This window comes from Pteronotus mesoamericanus, unplaced genomic scaffold, assembly GCF_021234165.1.
Source record: "Pteronotus mesoamericanus isolate MK-2021 breed Mesoamerican mustached bat unplaced genomic scaffold, CSHL_Meso_final contig_116, whole genome shotgun sequence".
Classification (NCBI taxonomy): Eukaryota; Metazoa; Chordata; class Mammalia; order Chiroptera; family Mormoopidae; genus Pteronotus; species Pteronotus mesoamericanus.
In genome coordinates this window covers 9,544,308-9,559,528 of record NW_026555027.1, presented here as the reverse complement: position 1 = coordinate 9,559,528, position 15,221 = coordinate 9,544,308, and the positions used below count along the sequence as shown (strand labels likewise).

The following is a 15,221-nucleotide window of genomic DNA, read 5'->3' as shown; positions in this document are numbered from 1 at the left end:
GAAAACCTGGGGGGGTGTTTGTCAGGGGCCTTCCCGGCAGTTACACCCCCCAACTCACACTGCACTTTGCACAGGGAAGGCACCAGGCCCAGCCCACACCCCAGCGGGGAGAGAGAAAGTCATGCCCCAGGGTCTCCCCGAACTTCTCCCAGGGCCACAGCTGTCCCTGTGGTACAGCCCCTGCCACGTGGTCCTCTGCCTCCTGCCCCAGGCCCCTGCCCTGAGTCCCCCAACCTCTTCCGCCCCCGACCCCCACCGAGTGTCGTCGGGCCCATCCCACCGCAGTAACTGCCTCCTTGCTCCTTTTCCCTCTCTTCTCGCCTCCACCCCCACCCCCACCTAGGACACCACCCAACTCATAAGCCCCCAGGGACTGTCCTACCCTGCCCCTCCTCCGCCTCTGGGAGCCCTACCCCCACCCACGCCCAGAGCACTGAGACCCCTAAGCCCCGCCCCCGAGTACCTGGCCCCTCCCCCTCTGAGCTCCTTCTGTCCTGAGGCCCCCACCCTAATTCCATTCTTCACTCAGCACCCTTTACTAAACTCTCTCTCCCTGCCCCTCAAACCTGCACCCTCCCACTGAGCCCTTAACCCCACACGACCTTTTCTGCCCCTCCCCCCTTCCTGAACTTTCTATCTCCCCACTCGCAGGAGCGGCCCGCATGAGCTCCTTACCCTTCCACTCAACGCCCCTTCACACAGAAGGTTGCCGGCCCGCTCCCTGTTCGCCTGGGGGCCTCTGCATCCCCTCCGCCGGTGCTCCTCGGCCGCCCATCCCCGTCCTCCCACCCGACCTTTTTCCTGCTGGTTTCTGGGAGACCCCTTCGCTGGGTGCCATGGCCCTCTCCAGCCCCAGGACCCTGAGCCTGGACATTCTGCGCTGCTCGGAGCCTGCCCCAGGGGCACAGCCGGAAGGGGAGCTGTGGCAGCCGCCCGGTGACCAGCCACCCTGTGAAGTCGGTGAGGCCCTTTCTCCTTCTCCCCATCCTCCTGCGTCCGGGGTCCAGCAGGGCTGGGGGCACTGTGGGAGGCCGGAGCCCGTGGGTGGCAGAGGCCCTATGGCGGCTGGGGGATGCAGGTCGAGGCCCGAGGCCCGGGCTGCAGCGGACCTCAGCTCCTGGAAGCCCCCACCCCTGGGAGTCCCCGCCCGAGGCCCCCTGCCTTCCCTTGTGTGGGAAGGAGACCACCGGACCTTGGCCTCCGTGGGGAGAGAGGCAGCACAGGGGCCACACCAAGCTCCGTCTCAAAGCCGGCAGTCACTTGCCACCCATCCTCCTGCCAGGAGGACCTTCCTACCCGGGTGGGAGGGACAAGCGTCACTGTGGAAGGCGGGTGGGGGCTGAGCTGGGTAGTCCTCTGCGTCCCCCACGCTCGCCCCCCACGCTCAGGGTCAGACGCTCAAAGGCAGAAGCTGAGGGACCATTTTTCTCCCTCTGCTTGCGTGTGTCCCGGCTCCTGGGTGGTGTCTACCTGGCAGCTGCCTCAGTCCTGGACCCAGAGGCCGAGTGCAGCAAGGACGTCATCCTGGTGGGCTCCAGTGAGCTGTCATCCTCCCCTGCGCCTGGGCCCCAGAGAGGTGAGGGCTCCTGTGCGTGTGGGACCCCTCCCTTAGGATGCCGGCCGAAGGCCTGGGCAACATCTAGGCTTCCAGGCTTCTGGAATATTCGCACAGAATGCAGATGCCTGAGCAGAGGCACCTCCCACCCCCCAAGCTTGGGTGTTTAACATTCCAGGAAAGGTGGAGAGCAGGGGGTGGCCGGGGCGGGATCCTCTGGCCCCTGGGACTTCAGAAGATCAGCTGGAGGCATTCACTGCTTGGCTGTGTTTAAATTACAGATGGGCCGAAGAAGGGTCCACTTCTTAATTTTCTTTTCCAGATCAGATTGCATACGAAGTCAAGGTTAACCAACGAGCCATAGAAGGTGAGTGGTCCCACTGGCCCCCACCCGGGTCAAGGACAATGTCAGCCAGCTCTGGAAAGGCTGGCTGCAGCCTCACACCAGGAGGCGTCTGCCCATGAAGGAGGCAGCAGGCGGAGCTGGTGCCCTGCTGCCTGTCCCCTCCACCGGCCGAGCCCCCATGGCGTCATTTAAGACAGTGCAGTGTCTTTTAGTACATTTCACCATCACGGCAATTTAATTTAGGACGTTTTCATCGCCTCCCAGAAACCCCATTCCCACATCGTCCCCCATTCCTTATTGACCCCTCCCTTTGAATGTCAGGCAACCACCAATCTACTTGTTTTCTCTATGATTTGCCTGTTCTGGATTCCTTGCATTTCCATATGCATTTTAGGATCAGCTTGTCAATTTCTGCGCACGCGCATGTGCACACACACACACAGAGCCAGCTGGGATTTTGAGAGGACTGTATAGACCCATTTGGGGAGGCCACCATTTTAACAATATTCAGCCTCTGATCCATGAGCATGGGACACCCTCCCATTCATTTAGATCTTTCAGCAATTTTAGATCTTTGTGTGGTTTTCGTACTTCTGTTAAGTTTATTTCCAAGCCTGTTGCTCTGTTTGATGGGGTCGTGACACGCGTTGCACTTGGTCCCCCCTAGATGTGTGCATCTGCTGTGGGAGCCTCCAGGTGCACACCCAGCACCCTCTGTTCGCTGGAGGGATGTGCACCCCGTGCAAGGTAAGCGGGGAGGGGAGGGGCGGCTTCGGGGGCCCCCTGTGGTGGCAGAGGCGGCAGTGGCCTGGTTTGCCCCTCTCCAAGAACAAGTTCCTGGACTGCCTCTTCCTGTATGATGACGACGGGTACCAGTCCTACTGCTCCATCTGCTGCGCGGGAGAGACGCTGCTCATCTGCGAAAACCCAGACTGTACCCGGTGAGGCCGGCAGGGGCGGAGGGGCCCTAGGGGGCGTGAGGGCCAAGGAGCCTGGGAAATGCCCACCTTCACAGCCACTTACCCCCGAGGATGGGGGGTTGTCCCCCTAAAGGGATGACTTTCTCCAAAGCTTTTTATTTCCCTCTCAAATGTTTCATTTGGTGTAGAACTCTGACGTATGGAAGGTAGGATGGCAAAAGAATTGTGTTTCCAATGTTCTTTTTGTTACTGCATCATCAAGATGGAGCTGCCCCCCAATCATTACCTAGGGAGGTGCCAGAAACCTTGCACCCCTGGGGCCACTGGTCACGGCCGGGGAAGCAGGGGACAGGCAGGGGCACGTTCATTCCTCCTGACATGCCGACGTGAGCTCTGTCCATGGCTGCCTCCCCTTCCATCCTCCTGGGCCATCCCTGCCTTTACAGCGGCCCCCTCCCCTACCTGCCCCCCTCCCCAACTGGTGCGGGGAGACCTTAACTGTTTCCACAGGCTCCTGGGTTGGGGGAAGACAGGTGGCTTAGGGGGTTCCTTGAAATCTCCCATTGTCCATAAACAGCTCGCTGTCTTTTTCAGATGGCTCAGTTCCTGTCCCTTTAGGTCCCCAAGAGAGACTGGTCCCCGTCCCAGGTCCACAGTCTCGCCCTACCACTGTGTGGGGTGCAGACGAACAGGACAGGGTCCAAGCTATCTTTTCACACGAGCCTGGGTGTGACTCCAGTAGTTCTCTCCAAAGACAGGGGCCGGCTCTTCTGCCTGCAGAGGGCCCATGGTTGGTTGGTTGGTTGGTTGGTTGGTTGGTTTCTTTCTCGATTTTATTTATTTTTAGAGGGGGAAGTAGGGAGAAAGGGGGAGAGAAACATCCATCAGTTGTCTCTTACACGCCCCCAGTGGGGACCTGGCCCGCATCCCAGGAATGTGCCCTGAACTGAGAATTAACCTGAACCAGGAATTCAACTGGCGACCTTTCACTTTGCAGGACAATGCCGAACCCACTGAGCCACACCAATCAGGATGTCGACCTATAATTTCAGTTGGTGGCCAAAGCAATATCATCTCAGCCACTGTGGGCTTTCTGTCTGACTCTAGGTGCTACTGTTTTGAGTGCGTGGACATCCTGGTGGGCCCCGGGACCTCGGAGAAAGTCCAGGCCATGAGTAACTGGGTGTGCTTCCTGTGCCTGCCCTTCTCCCGAAACGGGCTGCTGCACCGGAGGAGGAAGTGGCGGGAGCGGCTGAAGGCCTTCTATGACCAGGAGTCGGTAAGGAGCCGCTCAAAGGATGGACCAGTGCCGATGGGCCCCCAACGTTGCTGGCTTTCCCGGGTCCCTAGCTGCAAAATACCCACCTGCTCCGCGAAGTGAAAGGCTTTTAAGCAAATGCACTTTTCTCTTTGACAGCCGATTCCACTAGGTGGTCTTTTCTTGAACTCCTTTAGCAGGTGGTTTTGTTTGTTCTGAGCCTGGAATGAGCTGCTTGCGGTAGGTGGGAGAGGGACTCCCCCCAGGAGTGCCTCTCAATCCAGCAAGTGGGAGCAAACGCCTGCGCAGCCGGCACAGACGCAGGGCCTTGGCGGCCAAGGCCAGGTGCCAGGGAGGAGCTGTGGACTCACCACAGTGGAAGGAACTGTGCCCCCCAAAGTCCTGACCCCTGGTACCTGTGAATGTGACCTATTTCGGAAGTAGGGTCTTTGCAGCGTCGTTGAGTTAAGGATCTTGGGGTGAGGTCCTCCTGGGTTCAGGTGGGCCTGAAATGCAGTGAGTGACTGGTGTCAGAGAAGAGGAAGGAGAGGAGGCTGGGGAGACAGACACACAGAGGGAGGACGGCCACGTGACTCCGGTGGGGGGAGAGGCTGGAGTGATGGTCTGGGAGCCCAGGATCCCAGGCTGCCGGCCACACCCAGAAGCCGGGAGGGGCCTGCGGCGGGGCCTCCCTCAGACCCTCCAGAGAGAACCAGGCCTGCTGACACATTGCTTTGGGACTTCCGGCCTCCTGAATAAATTCGTGGCCACACAGTCTATTTCCGTTTGTTGTGGTTGCTCTGGGAAACAGAGACAGCAGGGTGAGAGCGCTTGGCAGGGAACCTTGGTGGCCAGACCAGTTCTGGGGCCTTGCACGTCGCCTGCCGGGACCACTCATGGGCCCTACAGGCAGGTGTGCCGTCCCGCAGTGTCCTTGGCACAGGCTGGGAATGTGTACATATTTACAACCTCTGCAGGTGTTACTATGGTGCTCTTTGCAGAACAGGCACATGCACTTCTAGAACCTTCTTCCAGGGCCATTTAGTGGCAGAAACTGTCCATCTCAGTTTTGAAATGAAAACTTTGAAGGAACTCAACTTTGCAAGAAAATGAAGTTGATATTCAGAAATGTTGTTGATGCCAGCCCAGTGCCAGGTGCAGAGGGAAGCGGCTCAGCTCCCACAGCTGTAGTGGGGGCAAGGATGCGTGCCCCCTGGGGTTCAGCAGAGCTGGGCATGTGCGGGACGGCCCCCCGCTTACCCCCCACCCCGCTCCACCCCCTCAGGGCAGCCAGGACCACCACCTGCCCCGCCCCGCACTCACCTGCTTCCCCCACAAGGCCTTGTTGGTGCTGTCCAGTCTGCTTGAGCGGCAGGCAGGCCCTGCCCTGGGTGCCCCTGGGTACCCTGCAAGCCTCCCACGCAGGCAGACACCCTGCTCAGGCCTGGTCTCTGACAAGCTTGGTGCCTTGTTTTCAGGAGGTCAGGCTCCCCCGAAGTGCCGCCTCTTGGGGGCAGGGCACCTTTGGGGGTTGTTTCCCAAATTGATCAACAGTCTCTCCCTGGGTGTCTTGGAAGAGAGAGGGGGGCATCATCCATGGCCTTTCTGTTCCTTTGTCCCCAGCACGGCTTCTTCGTGACCGAGCCTGGGGCACAGGCTCTTGGTACACAAGGTCTCAGTCCTCGCCCCTGAGATGGGCCTCCCACTGGTAGCGTTCAGGGGTGCTAGGTGGCTCGGGGCCACACTCAGCCCACACAAGGAAGGAGAGAAATGGGGTGAACCCCGCTGCTGCGTGTATTCAGATCTTCCCCAGTGTGAGACCCTCCCCAAGAAATACAAAGGGAGTGTCCCCCAGGACCGGGATGGAATTGTCTTCCTTCACTGCGCCCGCCTTTCCTTTGCTGAAAAAGGCCTGGGGAAGGTTTGGGGCAGGACGCTTGGTCTGAGGACAAGCAGGGTCTTCATGTGGGTCTGGGGGCAGAGTGACCAGGGCGGGGCCAGCTCCTTCAGCAGAGGTGTCCCCACTGGGCTTCTCTTCATCAGGAGAAATGCCGATGTGTCTGCTGGCTGGAAAGGAGTCTCCATGTGACTCGTGGACTCTATATCCAAGTTGTCCCAGAATGTCCTTTTTTTTTTTTAAAAAAACGTAGGATAGCCCCCTTCAGATGTATGCAACTGTGCCTGCGTGGAAGAGAGAGCCAGTCCGGGTGCTGTCCCTTTTTGGGGAGATAGGGACTGGTGAGTATGGTGACATATAGGGGACTCTAACCGGAAGGTGCCCCTGCCCTAACCTGGATTTGGGGGGAAGGGGGCGTGGCTTAGAACGTTCCCATGTGATACTGGGAACACTTGCTGAGCATCTGGGGCAACTCCACACGTCTGGGGCTGAGGGTCATTTTGGGGGGTCCACGGAGGGTGCAGGAGCCCTGGAGCTCCCTCTTTCAGAAGACACGCATTGAAAAGGAAAAGCAGAAAGCAAGCCAGCGGATGCAAAATGCCACTAATGGGGGCCTGGCACAGGCTCTGCCCGTGGCCACCGAACACCAATACCACCGCCCACACGGCCACCTGGCAGGGCCCCTCGGCCCCTCCCAGGGGTCACAGTGCCCTCACTCGTAGGGAGCCCCAGCGGGTCACATGCTGTACTCCAGCGTTGCCCAGCTGTCTTGCTTCTCTGGACCCCGAGCTGATCCTCACCTGCTGGTGCCCTTGGAAATCATGGATTCTTCTGGGACCTGCAGACAGGAGGAGAATCCTTGGAACTACCCCTTAGTCTTAGACCAAATGGGATCAGGGGCCCACCCCATTTCCACCGTGTGCCTCGTGCCCCCCACAGTGGTCGCAGCACTGTGACCACAGCGCCCTCATGCACTATGTCACCGACAGGGGGCTGGAGACTGGCACGGAGGGGGCACAACTTACAGGGGAAGGGACCCAGGAGTCAGGTCAGGCCGCATGGCCTTCCACTCCCGCCCAGGGACGCATCCCTGAGTCCCATTGGTAAGGCCCTTTCTGGGCTCGTCTTCCTGCCCCCGGGCCACAGCCTGCCTGAGGCCAACACTGGGCTCCAGCCGCCCACCCATCGCATCTCGCAGCCCAGCCTCAGTGGGTGGGCTTCCTAACCCAGGGCATGACATGGCAGCCCAGGAAGGCTGGCTCCCCAGCAAACTGCTTGACTCTCAAATCAATACTCGGAGAGGTGAGGGGATTTTTTTTTGTTGTTTTGTTTTTTTAAAATAGGTTTGTAGGTTTTTTACTTATTTTTAGAAAACGTAAGGGCAGAAGAAAGAGAAACATCAATGTGTGGTTGCATCTCGCACGCCCCCTGCTGGGGACCTGGTCTGAAACCCAGGCTTGTGCTCTACAGGGAATTGACCTGGCGACCCTCTGGTTCACAGGCCAGCGCTCATTCTGATGAGCCACACCAGCCAGGGCTCAATGCTCAGAGAGGTTTTGCTTGATTAGTGTGTAACACAACACATACTTGCATCCTTGGTCCCCCGTCATGGCATTAAAAAGATAAAGCTTTCTCCTTAATGACAGACGTGTTTTCAGTCCAGCTGGGCTCCAAATCCCTCTGTGTCTTTTGTGTCCTTATTTTTCCCCACCCAGAGCTGATGAGCTTGGGCTTTTTGGAAAATGTTTCTGACTCGGGAAAACTGAGACATCTGGATGATGTTACCGACGTAGTGAGGAGGAACGTGAGTACATTGTGTCCATCCAGGCTCTGTGTGGGGATGGTGGGCAACACAGCTGGTACACTGCTCTGATTATGGGGGTCTCACAGGAATTGGCACCCGCCCTCACAGTTGCTGGCGGTTCACCACTCAGGGGAGAGGCGAGGGGCGCATTTTCGTGGCCCCCACGCTGATCACAGCCCAGAGCAGAGCAATCGGCCAAACCTGTTTGACTTGTTGAAACCCAAGGGGCCAGGTCCCACGACCTGCGAGGGTACTCCCCAAGGAGAAGGCGGTGCCCCCCCCCCGAAGTAAACAATGGCTGATGGAGAACGTCCCCTGAATACTTCGATGACAAATGTTCTGGCTCCCTCGCGGGCCATTCTCTGCTGTCCTGCATAGTGGTCCTGGCAGAAGTATCTAAAAATGACTCATCAGCACCCAGCTCGGCCTCGAGCCCGTCATGGCGGGTGGAGAAAGGGAGGGAAGGCCGGGCCAGGAGGACCCTGTTCTCTCATTTTCCCTACTGCTGGGACACAGCCTCTCCCTGCCACCCACAAAACCCACGTGTGTCCTGGGGGTCAGCGCTCTGACCTTCCCAGGAGGGGACCTGGAGGGCAACAGCCGCCAGGAGGAATCCCTTGGGAGGGATCGCAGCGCTCTGCGGAGGGGGCAGCCTCTCCGCAAACAATGGAAGCCGGCTCCACGCGTTCCCACGGCCGGTGGTGATTGACAAGGACGCTGACAGGTCAGACCGGTGGCTTCACAGCCCGCCCAAGTGGTGCCACTGCTCGGCACACAGGAGCCTGCTGCGGGGACGGGCCTGCCTGCCTGCACGCTGCACATGTGCTCCAGTGTCCCGTGTCCTGCAGGTGGAAGAGTGGGGCCCGTTCGACCTTGTGTACGGCAGCACGCCTCCCCTCGGCCAGGCCTGTGACCGCCCTCCCGGTAAGAGCTCCCTCTGCCCTGGTACCTAGGCCCTCATCACCCCCTGCCCGCCATGGACCACCAACCCTCCTCAGAGAGGGTAGAAATGACAACTTCTCTGCATTTTCGTTTATTTTACTTTATTGTTTTAGATCTTATTTATTTATCTTTAGAGACAGGAAGGAGGGGAGAAAGAGGGAAACATCCATGTACGAGAGACATGTCCATTGGTTACCTCTCGCACGCACCCCCCAGCCCGGGCAGGTATCCTGACTGGGAATTGAACTTTCAGTTCCCAGGCAGCACTCAATCCACTGAGCCACACCAGCCAGGGCTGCATTTTTAAAAACATCTTTGTTGAGGGATCAGAAATATCTATCCACTGTCCGCGTTCGGCGAGTACAGTGCGCTGTGTTCTGACATGTGTCTCATGCGAAGCCACGGCCCAGAGCGTGAACTTACCCGTCACCGCGGCCCCTGCCCCCTCTGACCCTGTCCTGCCCGCTTCCACCTGCACGCCCCGCCCCATTGTAACGGCCTGGCCCTGTGACTCCGAGGCCCGGGGTGAAGCTGGGGTCTGCACGCCGGGCGACAGTGAGCCTGGGCCCTGGGCCTCGGTTGCAGCAGGGAGGACAGAGGCTGGCCACACGGAGCCTGGTCCTTCCGCAGTCTCCCCCACCCCGGAGCCCTCAGCCCTGGATGGTCTCCCCAGGGTGGTTTGTGTACCAGTTCCACCGCATCCTGCAATACGCGAAGCCCCGGCCCAGCAGCCCACGGCCCTTCTTCTGGATATTCGTGGACAACCTGGTGCTGACCAAGGATGACCACACTGTAGCCACACGCTTCCTGGAGGTACGTACGGCGTGTGGTCCCAGGATGCCTGCCAGGCTGGGCCTCCCCAGGGAACACACGGGCTTTGACAGGGGGTGGCAGGTTAGATTCTGACATCTGAGGCCTCCGTTCTTGGAGTTTGCAGGGACCATGAGGGTCGCCTTTCCACCAGGGCATGGACCCTTCATGGTGGCCTTGGACAGTGTCCCCTTCACGCTATGCTCAGGACACACCCCTGCCGGGCTCTTCACCTGCACACACGTACAGATGTGCACACACCACGCACACCACTTACGCAGTGTGAAGCTTCAGATGACTGACGCGCATCGCAGACGTCATCCCAGGCACGCGCACACACCCTCCGGGGCACCGGCAGCCCTGTTTTCTCTCTCCGGGTGTCTGATTCCTGCCCCTTAGAGCAGCCAGGGCTCAGTGACAACTCTGTCCTGGGCTTACATGTGTCCCTCTTGACACCTCCCCACACAAAAGACAGCCCCTGGTCGAGCCTGGTGTCCACTCCTCAAAGTCCACATTGAAATGGGTAGCAAACAGTTTCCTTGCCACCCTGACCCCACCCATCCCTGTCCCCTGGTCTCCAGTGTCTCGGTCGCCTCCAGGCCTCCTCACACAAACACAGCGAATCAGCCTGCGCTGCCGCTCTGCTGGGGGCAGTTTGCCCAGCGCCAAGCCCTCCCGCCACCGAGGGCCACTTGTTCCTTGTTTTGGTTTGTGGGCTTTGTTTGGTTTTGTTTTTTCTTCCATTTGCCTTTGTGTGGACATAACAAATGAATTAACCAGTTCCTTAGTGATGGATAATTGGGTGGTTCCTAATCCTTTACCTTCACAACCGCTGCTCCGATGAAGGAGCCTGTGTGGGCATTTTGGTCATTTTCCCAGGTCTTCCCAGTGGCCCTCGGGAGGGTGGGGCTCATCCTGGATCACAGTCCTACTGTTCCCACCATTCCCACTTTCCTGGGCCTCCCCCAGAGCGTCACCAGCTCCCTTGTGCAGTTCGTATTACGTTTGTATCCCAAGGAACCCGCGGCAGTTGAGATCTTCCGTCGTAACGTTTCAGTGGTTTTGATATGTTTGTTGGAAACTGTCTATTACTGTACCTTAATTTTGCTCCTGCTGCCGCATGGGACAGTCTTATGGTTTAAAGTAGTTTTCCGTGGATTCTATTAGACCCCCTGGTGTTTGAGCAGGTCATCTGCACCTCGAGACGGTTTTCTCCTTCGCATTTTATGCCTCGGGTATCTTCCTCTCGGTCTCCTTCTGTTGTCTCTGGGATGACACTGAGTCACGGTGTCCCCAGGCGCCCGCTTGGCCCCTGGCAAGCACCATGAGTGGGAATATGGCTGTCTTGTCCCTGACTTTGATGGCAATGTTTCCAGTGTTGCCCTAAGTGGACACTGGCTCTGAGGTTGATAGATTTCACTATGTTAAGGAAGTTTCCATTGGTTTCTACTTTTTGAGTAATTTGGTCAAGAGTAACTCCTGGATTCTGTCAGATGTTCTTTTTAATCTGTGGAAATAATGAGATAATTTTCCTCTCTTGGGCTATTAGTATATAATATATACCGGTAGACTTCCTAATAATGAACCATTTTTGCTTCCCTGGGGATGGGAAAAACCACTTAGTGCCTTTTTTGCTGTCACCAGCACAGAGGGGGTAGTGTGGTTTTTTTTGTGTGCGTGTGCCATTTTTCTTGGGTTTGGCTATCAATGTTAAGCTTGAGTCATAAAAATATTTGAAAAACCTAACAGTTCTCCCGTAAAATGGTCTGGATTGGGTGTTGCTGCCCTTGTTTTACAATGGGAGTTGGCTCTTCTGCAGGAAGAGAGGCCCAAAGGGGTTTTTATCTTTTCAGACATCAACTCAGTAAGTTATGTTTTCCCAGAGCACAATTCGTTTCATTATAATTTAAAAAGTCATGTTCATGGAGTTAAGCGGAGCAGCCTCGTGGTCCATGTGCCTCTCCTTGTTCAGGAGGCTGGGGTTTAAGACACGGACATGCTGCCCCATAACTGCAGTCTGGACCAGGTTTGCTTATTTAAAAAAAAAACCCTATTAATAAGTAATCATGGGTCCGGCCAAAAAGAGCAGATTCCAACTTGGGTGCAGGTGACTGGCAGGCTTGGAGGGCAGCAAAACTGCCTTTTTATGGTTTTCTGCACACATTTGGTTGATCCACATCGGTGCCAAATTAGAAGTGTAGGCAAAAAAGGGAACTTGCTGTGTTTTCTGTAACTGCTGCCACCTTGCTGCGGAGCCTCGTTCCCACCAGTGCTCGGGAACACCTAACCCTGCCAGGTGCAGGTACGGCCCCTGTCAGCCCTGGGGACCGACGACGGTGCAGCCAGCTGTCCCTCCCCGCAGGGTGGCGCCTGACTACAGGAAGAGGTGATGTGTCCCGTGGCCATGGGGCTCGGGAACGGCCCGCGGGGGCCTCTCGGGCAGCCCTGAGTCTGGGGAGGGAGAGTCAAGACCACCTTTTGCTGCGTTGGGGATTGGGTGGCTTCTGGCTGCAGTTTCTCCTCCATGGCCCTCTGCCTTCCGAGGCTTCCCCTGCCAGGGGTGGAAGGTCTGTCCCACCTCCTGCTCTCTTCTCTTGTCCTTCTTGTGACTTTTAGGGAGATGGTGACCCCAGGACCAGGCGCCCGCTTGGCCCCTGGCAAGCACCATGAAGTAAGGCCCCTCACGCTACCCTCCTCTCTGCCAGCACAGGTCTCCTGTCCCTGAGACAAACACCCTTGGGCTCAAAGACCACAGTCTTCTTTCAGTTCTTTTTTTTTTTTTTTTTTAAGATTTTATTTATTCATTTCTAGAGAGAGGGGAAGGGAGGGAGACAGAGAGGGAGAGAGAGAACAATGTATGAAACAAACATCGATCGGTTGCCTCTCACCTGCACACAACCGGGGACCTGGCCCACAGCGCAGGCATGTGCCCTGACTAGGGATCAAACCGGCGACCTTTCAGTTAGCGGGTCAGTGCTCAGCCCACTGGGCCACACCAGCCAGGGCTGAAGACCACAGTCTCCTTCATCTGCATGGGAGTCCAGGCAGTGCCTGAGCAGGCGGGGAGTCCCTGGGCCACGTGAACTGTGGGGACAAAAAAATCAGCTGGTTAAAAGTTTTAAAATAATATCTCAACTTTATTGCCTCATAAAGGAATTACTTTTTTAAAAATACGTGAAGGGAAGCAGTGTGGACTGGGGGACATAGTCCACCTGGGAAGGCTGTTAACTATTCTGAGGGCCACACATGGTTCCCATGGTGGCTGAGGCCCATGGGCACCGCAGGGGACAGCGGTCAGTGTCCAAGTCACCCTGGCCCACAGCCGATGTTTCTGCCCTCAGACGGAAGCCGTGACCATCCAGGAGGTCTGTGGCAGAAGCGTCCGGAACGCCGTGCACGTGTGGAGCAACATCCCAGCCCTGAGGAGGTATTCCCCGTGCGCGGGAGGCCTCTGGGTGGAGGAGGGACACTGGCCATCAGGAACACAAGGGTCTGAGGGATGGGAGGCCCAGCCTTGCCCAGCAGCCTCTCTACCCAGGTTGGGGACTATGTCTGGTGGGCCTTCAAGATGATCCCCAAAATTCTGGGCACGCTCAAGGTCAGGGATGCCCGTCCACTTGGGGGACCTTGTCCCAGCTGTTGCCTCAGGACTTTGCAAGGCCTCCCTGTGTCCGGAGAAGAGAGTCCAAGCCCCTGGCCACCTGCCACACGGCCGCATGCGCCCTGGGCCTGGTACCCCTCCCCAGCCTCTGGGGCACAGCCGGCCTCGCACATGCCCGGGCCCTCGCGCCCCTCACGCCTGCTCGCAGTCACTGACTCACAGCCACAGCCACTCACCCACGATGCACTCTGGCTGTACGAACCTGCTCCCACTGGAGCACCAGGCCATGGGCCTTCGCACACAGCCTCCTCAGCTGCCGGGCGTTCTCCTGGCTGTTCCCGCTCATGAGCATTCTCTCTGCTTGACACTCCTCCCCACCCCCCACGCAGAACCCCTGGTCTGGTCAGCCTTGCTCCTCAGGCAGCCTTTCTGCCCCCGGGACACCTGCCCTGCCTCTGTCTCATCGCACACTGTACCCCCTGCCTTCAAGGGGACGGCCGGCTCTTCCGCGGCACCCCCGCCCGGTGCAGCCTGTGAACCATGCTGACACATCTTCCGGGCCAGCTGGGTCCTGTCTTCTCCCCACAGTGGCTTCTGGAGCCTCTCCTACCCACCCCCGGTCCAGCATCTCTCCCCACAAAGCCCACACCCAGGAGTTGTTTTGGCACAGCTAAAGGGAGGCAGCTTTCTGGGATGTTTTCTCCGAAGCCAGGATGGACATCCTGTGGGGAGCTGCTCCCATGTGCCACGCTCCCCTGGCCTGCCCGCCAGCCTGCTCCCGCCCCCACATGGTTCCCAGAAAGAACCTGGAAGCAGCTTCTTCGAAAGGCATTTCCCTTTGGGATCCTGCTGTCTTAATAGGAGCAGAGACACCCACACACACTGAAAGTGGGCATCATCCTCTGAAGTGATGGGCTGCGGCCTTGGGCAGCCACGGTCACCCTTCTGCCGCCGGTCAGGCTGCTGGGGTGGTGTGTGGGGTTGGGGACAGTGCCAGGAGGGGCCCCACATGTTCTGGCGCCTCGTTTCTGTTCCCTGACTGCGGTGGGGTGCCCGGGAGCATGAGATCGAAGTGCCATGTCCATGAAGCCTTGAGTCCCAGGGGTTGTGTCACATGGCAAGTCCGGGGTCCTGTGTCCTCCCCACCCACCTGCCCCATGTGTAGGTCTGCAGCACCGGCTGCCACAGGACCTCCGGGGACGTGCTCAGACCTGTCTGTCTTGAATGTATCAGGATTCCTTGGGAATGACATTCAATTCGGTTTGACCAAGATTTGCCCCACTTCCTGCCCCTTCTGCTCAGGGCGGGGGCCTCTCCATGATGGCTTCTCACGGAGCCATCCGTGGGAAACAGAGGTCCATGCCACTGGGCCAAGCTCTGTCCTGGGGGACCTCTGCCCTTCACCACCTTGCCTACTTCTCACCAACCCAGCGCCTCCCTGGGGGCGGTGGGAGGTGTGGGGGCCATCTTGTCCCCTACTGCCCAGGACATGCAAGCTGGACGGGCTGTTTATTTGAGAGAAGTCCGAATAATCTGGAAAGCCTGGCACCAGCTAGCCTTCGCCGCCCGCCGCCTGCCGCCCGCCCCCACCCCAGCGTCCTTCCTGGCCTGGGGAGAGCGGGCCGGGTGCTCGCTGGTGATGAGCTTCCTCTCTCTCCCGCAGCAGGCATTCGGCCCTGCTTCCGCAAGACGAGGTATCCCTGCTGGCTCAAGAGAGGCAGAGAGCAAAGTCCCCCAGCGCGGGGCCAGCCAGACTTGTGAAGAATTGCTTTCTCCCTTTGAAAGAATATTTCAAGTTTTTTTCAACAGAACTCACTTCCTCTTTATAAATGACTCATTATGCTATGGTGAAAAAAAAAGGACTTCTTAGAACAGATAACTTTCCTCATATTGTCTCATTTTTCCTCTTCAGATTATTATTTTATTTGCTTGCCTTTGGATTTCCTAGGGTTGTGCCTGGAGATGCAGCCCCCCGCCCTCCGCGTCCACTCAAGAGAGGGAGCGAAGTGGCTGGCATCTAACCGGGGACAACATTGTGATGTTCAAACGCATGGTGTGCTGTTTAAGAAGTTAAAAATACATTTATTA

The 15,221-nt window shown here is 57.7% G+C and overlaps 1 protein-coding gene across 1 annotated transcript; it reads left to right on the top strand.

The window, feature by feature from the left end:
• Positions 1-836: 836 nt before the first annotated feature.
• Positions 837-14,962, top strand: DNMT3L (DNA methyltransferase 3 like). Its single transcript, XM_054577541.1, has 12 exons — positions 837-960; positions 1,283-1,576; positions 1,878-1,922; positions 2,569-2,648; positions 2,730-2,842; positions 3,929-4,100; positions 6,230-6,317; positions 7,692-7,780; positions 8,629-8,704; positions 9,396-9,535; positions 12,874-12,959; positions 14,797-14,962. Exons 1-12 carry the CDS (start codon positions 837-839, stop codon positions 14,960-14,962), a joined length of 1,473 nt encoding a protein of 490 aa, XP_054433516.1.
• The last annotated feature ends 259 nt before the right edge of the window (positions 14,963-15,221 follow it).

Bases quoted from the DNA above. Each gene is read 5' to 3' on its own strand.
- DNMT3L (XM_054577541.1), top strand. From the start codon at position 837: ATGGCCCTCTCCAGCCCCAGGACCCTGAGCCTGGACATTCTGCGCTGC. The intron at 9,536-12,873 runs GTACGTACGGCG...TTCTGCCCTCAG, and splicing joins TAGCCACACGCTTCCTGGAG to ACGGAAGCCGTGACCATCCA. The intron at 12,960-14,796 runs GTATTCCCCGTG...TCTCTCCCGCAG, and splicing joins AACATCCCAGCCCTGAGGAG to CAGGCATTCGGCCCTGCTTC.